Below are 6,000 nucleotides of genomic sequence, written 5' to 3' on the forward strand. Positions count from 1 at the left end.
AGGAGGTCACACATGAAATTAAAGGGGTACACATTTCCTAACACTTTAGTACACAATTTCAGTAAAAATAAAGAAAAAGGGTAACGTTTACACAGTTTTCTAAACACTTGAAGCACAACAACAACAGCAAAAAATATGTACGAAAATGTTTTATACCCGTAGTTGAAAATTTCTATTAGTTTTCGGATAGTAAAAATTCTTTTACCGTTCTCTTAAAGCTTTGCTTTGAAATTCTACAGTTCACCAGGTTCAATACCAAGAGGTAGTCGTTTAGAAAGTTAGGAAGTTGAACTACTAGTTGCTGATCTCCGCATTTTCTTCTGCAACGTGGTTTTTCTACCGCAGTTTTTCTTAGGTTATAGCTTGTCATTCTGCCATGGTATTTGCTTTGGAATTAACATTTGTCTTCCCAGAATTGCCTTGAAATTTCGAGGAATAATTTGTAAGTGTGAAGTTTTGATGCTGTTAATATGTTATATTTGTTATAGTACGGGTTATTGGTATCAGTAAGTTCTAAGTTACCCATCGCGCGCAGAGCGCGGTTTTGGAGCGTTTGAATTGATCTTAAGTTAGTTTGTCTAGTGGTTGACCAAACTAGAAAACAATAAGTTAATCGAGAATGTATAAGCGCGTTGTAAATATTGCGCATCACATTTATCGGTAGCAAATATTGCAACCTGTTTATCACACCGACAGCACGAGCAATATTTTTTCTGAGAACATCTTCAGTTGCGGCAGGCCTGCTGGGAATACGTCAGGATCGTCAATGGTTCGCTTGCGTGTTGGCCTTCGCGGATGGCTACCGCAATGGCCAGCTCTTCGGCTTCCGTAATCGTGCAGGGGCGGGTCGATGCACCGGAGGTAACGTGGCCTCGGTGGTCGCATACCACTGCCACTGCACCCTTGTTGTACGTCCCATACATGACGGCGTCCGTAATACGGGCCGTGGTATTGAACCTGAATGCTTTCTCCATGTACTGGGCCCTTTCTTTCCTGCTACCGATCCATATTAACTAAGGCGTGGGGGACTTCAAGTGAAGCAGAAGACGGAGCGCGTTCCCTCAAGATTCACATAGCACCTTACTGGCAGCCAGTTGAGGGTGCTCGTCACTTTTTGAAGTCATTGCTTCACTCTCCAGCTTCCAGGAACATTTGGATATAAAGTGGATGGAAGCATCAACCGGTCAGCAGGCGAGTTAAGCACGTTCAGAGTATTTATCAAAAAAACAGGGAAGAAACACACGCGACTGGTTGCTTTACAGGCATTGGTAAACGTACAAAGTAGCTGTAGAAGCTTTGAGGATGACAAAAAAAAAACATTACGGAGATGTATACAAAGTGCCAAAATAAAATATATGTAGCATAACTGATTAAGTCAAGCAGGCTAGTTGACTATTTACCACCGCCGAGTTTCAAAGTGCATGTTAATAAATCATCATAATCATCACAATTACAAGCATCATCATCACAGTCATCATCATCAGTCGTCTAATGTAATTGTCAACGGACCCAATATTTAGTAATGAACATGGCAAACACTATAACAACTGGTGAAATTCGAATAATGTGAGCAGCAGGCCAGGGAAACAAGCATTCAATGAGCTGAAATGTTCATCCTATTCTGGCAATCTTCGAGCTGGTGCGCACTTTGTAACGTGTTTTTTCTAGTAAGCGGTAATCTTTTTTTGTCATAAAGTTCTATATCTTGCGCTTCTTAATCCGGACTGTCTCGTTAAGCTGTACGGCTAAGACTTTATGAACCCTCTTATAGCCTCCCCACGGTTTTAATCAGCTCAAGCTTTCCCTCTTTGTGGACAAAAGGCGTCGCGACCAAACTTATATAATTAAATTCTCTCTCTTTGGACCATTGTTGAGACCACTACGCTCTCTGGCGGTAACAAAGTTTCTTTCAGCACTCTTATTATAGTACTCAGGCTTGCTACTTTGTCTTTTGATTACTTTGTTTGCCCCACATGCGGCAAAGTTGGTTAGAGAACACTTCACTACCGATACTCAAGTATTTTTTCATGAATATGCATTTCAACCCACATGGGAACTAAACGAACTCTAATGTCGCGCTCCTTCAATAAGATGGATCCAATAGAAAACACTAATGAGTCCCTTTAGAAGACTGCGAATGTAAATAAGCCGTAGAGTTGACTTCGGCGTTCCGGGAAAAATTTCTATACACTGGCAGGATCAGCTCTAATTTCACCGCACTGTGCTGCGCCCCCTTTTCTAGATGCGGTGCAGTCGGACTAGTTTCTTTTTCTTTATGTTTGGGTACTGAGTATCTTCCTAATAACATTGCTTCTCTCTCTCATTATTATGGTCGAGCTCCTATACACTTCAGCGATAATCGAACTGTATTTGTAGAACTGTTAAACTGGCATATTTCCCCGCTAATTACGTTTGACTAATTGGTTTCCGTGTGCTCATGAGCCAACACTAGAATTGTTTATTAAGCAAACTGTTGGATATGAAGCTACCACTTAACTTTGACTATGACAAAAATTAAATTAAGATGAAAGACTTGTTTATGGTCGGCACTAATGATCTTTAGATGTGGTTCGCACTAGCTCTCTGCCTTCTTGTAGCCCTGTATACTTTGTTGGAGCGGCCGACAATTTCTTTAGAGGCAAATCCTTTCTTGACATAATGTTGTAAGAGAGACAAACGCTTTTGAAAGGGTACGAGACAGTTGTGATGTGAAGCGAAATGGTAGTTCAAATGGAACGATTGTCAGAAAAATATCTGAGGAAATAGTAAATGTTTGAATTTTACACCGCTATAATAACAGAAGTTCTTCTTACGTGTTGGGATAGTTATGAAATAATTTATTTTAATACTTACGTGCGTTCGACCAAGGAAAAGTACCATGTGTTTTTGGTGTTTAATAACCTAATAAAACTGTCAAAGAAGCAGTGAACTGACCCAGGACGGAAACTACAACGTATGACTTGCGCATTTCAAGTTTTCGACAATTTCTTATGCCAGAGTGGGAAGGCGAGCTGCAGCGGTGTTTTGCAATTCACCTGCGGAGCACCAGTTCATAAATTTTTTTATTTTCTTGTTGTTGTCAACGGTAGTTGTATTGCGTCGATTTTATTTGTGTCCAAACACCCTTCGATTGAAGCTGCCACATCGTTCGTCTTTCGCCAAAGATTCCAAGCAGCCATAGCCAAGGAGAATACTTTCGTTTATTTTTCATATATATACACAAATAACATTTTGTTCTTTTCTGTATTTCCTGTGCGAGAAAGGATGCCTTGCCCAGAGAAGCGTAACTCCACAAATTACAGATCACTCAAGAAAACTGCGATGCATAGCTGCTATGAGTGAGCGGCAAGACAATCGATCCTATGCGCAGCGCATTCTGTTGGTTTCTTCAGCCGTGGTATCCGTGGCCATGACCATGGCCATGTCCGTAGCCAAGCCCACGTCCGTATCCACCGTATCCTCCGTACCCTCCATATCCACCATATCCTCCGTATCCTCCATGCCCACCGTATCCTCCATATCCACCATATCCTCCGTAACCACCATAGCCGCCATACGATGACGGGTGCTGAATGTGGGTGGAGTAAGAGAAAGCTCGGCCAGCAGGGTAGCCGCCATAGCCACCACCGTATCCTCCGTAGCCGCCGCCGTATCCTCCGTAGCCACCACCGTATCCTCCGTAGCCTCCACCATACCCACCGTAGCCTCCACCATATCCACCGTAGCCGCCGTAACCTCCGTAACCACCACCGAGGAAGCCAGCCGACGCTACAGCAGCCATAATGGCTAGGGAGACCAACGTGATCTGATCGAAAAAAAAAGAAGAACAAAAGCGAAAGTCAGTGTGGTACTTGAACGATTGTGCCTGAATACCATACACACGATACACAAGTACAAGTTCTTCGTAAAATTAGAAAGTCGACTAATATAGAGGTTTCTACGCTGTTTTTCACTCGTATACGACACTTCGACCCGTATAACAGTGTGAGAGCTTCTAGAAGACAAGTCCAACATCCCTTGGCAAAGGACATCTGCATCGACCAGAAGTAGCCGACGTATAATGCGGTACAAATTACTGTAATTTTTCTTCAACCGTGATGCTTTCTTTATAGTAAACCCTTAATAAGCATGGGTTGGCTATGCAGATTCGTACTACATGGCGGAGGGACGCAATTTGTTTCATTTCATCTACTGTCCTCAATCTTGCGGGATTCGTCAGAACTGATTTGCCGGTACAAATAGATGTTCGCTTGGTTCCGTTTAATTTTTCTTTGCTACCAATACGCTATAGCCTCAAAAAGACGTTTGATTCACTTCTTCGTATAACTGCGACAAACGTTATCATCTTTACAGTAATGACCTTCCTCATTCTGCCTTCCGCCTTTTCATGGTTTAGTTTAAATATTGCGATGAATAGTGACTGGAAATATCCCAGCAAAGTAAGGAGAAAAAGCTAGACGAACCTGCTCCCGAACCCTACAGCTCTACAAAGACGTGAATTTGTTGTAGTACCTAATAGTGTACCCCACCGGTCGAGCCTGAAAGAAGTCCGGGCAACAATTTCGTCCTAATGTCCAATTGAGGACACCTTGACTTAAAGAAGGGTTGCATTATATGTATATATATATATTGCAGTTTTACCTAAGATTTGGATTTGAGTGGTAGTAATTTCTAATATTGAGCGGCACTCGATACGCTGAACGTAATCTTCATGACATTGAACTGACCCGCTCACATCTTCATGCCTCGATAACTCTCGCAATGATTTCTTGAGATCACCAGCCAAATCCGCCGCATGCGTGCAACAAGAAACAGTGCTTAGAAAACATTGTTCTTGATTCTTGGAGCCCTTTGAGGCCGTGGAAGGTTATCGCTGAATTAATCAGAAAAAAAAAACGAACCAACAAACAAAGGAAGCGTACCAATGATGTCACGGCTAGGAGGTAGTTAACTGATAATCACGGATCTTTGATGCTCACTTATGAAAGTGGCTGTCGTGCTTACCGCACCAAAAAGGCCACCATGACACATAAGATAGTAAAAATAGGGTCCATATTCCGAGATATCACGTTGAACGAACAGAAGTTTTACTGCTTGTCCAAGCCGTCGCACTATATCCTCCCTCCGCGGTTATCTGTAAGCTATCTCCCCCCTTAGTACACCCTTTGCTTATCGCTCTGATCGACTTGGTCAATCCTCACGTTTTGCTATCCTTCAACATTCTTTGAGTAGCACATAAGGGGGTTTGTTAAAACTTCCGAAACACACAAACTAAACACAGGCGTAAAGTCCGGGGCCCGCGATGTGCCTGTCATGAGCCTGCTGCAAATGCAGCCCTCCATCTTGATTCCATCAATCACCAAGAACGCACACTGTGCAATTTCACTGTCAGGGGATCCCCGACTCACCATCGACGTCATCTTTCCGGCGCTGGGCTGAGAGCGGTTCGCTACGGGGCTCGGCGACGAAAGCACAGTTCACACTGCACGCCATGCTGGTGTGGCGCGCGCTTTTAAGGCACGCCCCGGACCTTCCGAGGCCTCTTCGTGCGTGGCAGTATGCGTAAAGAAAGTACGAAAAAAAGAGGTCGCAATCGCACTCGTGCAAGCCACAAGTAGGTGGTCTGAGTGAAAGGTAGGGAGCAGAGGAAAAGGGGGTTGCTCGTCGCGGAAACAATGGCACACCGCAACAGGGCGCCGATCGCCTCGAGCTGACCACACCTGTGCTTCTGTTTGTGTCTCGCTGTTTTTTGTATTCTCTCTCGTTCTCAGGGGTGGTATTGACGGTCGGCGCAGGCCTTCGGCGGCCTTCGAACGAAAAGATTGGTGCGTGCGGGAGAGTGAGACTATGCGGTGTTCCTCGTATGCAGCTGCCGATTGAGCGACTCCCCACTCCCGCCAGTGTAATTCTCTCCGCTCTTCAATCTGAAAATTATGCAGATTTGTTGTCTTTATTGCTAGAGACTTTCTTCGGCAGAAAATTGTGGTTCCGGGGTGAGCT

At 44.0% G+C, this 6,000-nt stretch overlaps 1 protein-coding gene across 1 annotated transcript; it reads right to left on the reverse strand.

Moving 5' to 3' along the window:
* Nucleotides 1-3,180: 3,180 nt before the first annotated feature.
* LOC135915796 (glycine-rich protein-like) lies at nucleotides 3,181-5,510 on the reverse strand. Its single transcript, XM_065448936.2, has 2 exons — nucleotides 5,409-5,510; nucleotides 3,181-3,805 (listed from the first exon to the last, which is right to left on the reverse strand). The coding sequence occupies exons 1-2, from the start codon at nucleotides 5,418-5,420 to the stop codon at nucleotides 3,389-3,391; spliced, it is 429 nt and encodes a 142-aa protein (XP_065305008.1). The 5' UTR covers nucleotides 5,421-5,510; the 3' UTR covers nucleotides 3,181-3,388.
* Nucleotides 5,511-6,000: the final 490 nt, after the last annotated feature.

Source organism: Dermacentor albipictus, chromosome 4 (assembly GCF_038994185.2).
Source record: "Dermacentor albipictus isolate Rhodes 1998 colony chromosome 4, USDA_Dalb.pri_finalv2, whole genome shotgun sequence".
NCBI lineage: Eukaryota > Metazoa > Arthropoda > Arachnida > Ixodida > Ixodidae > Dermacentor > Dermacentor albipictus.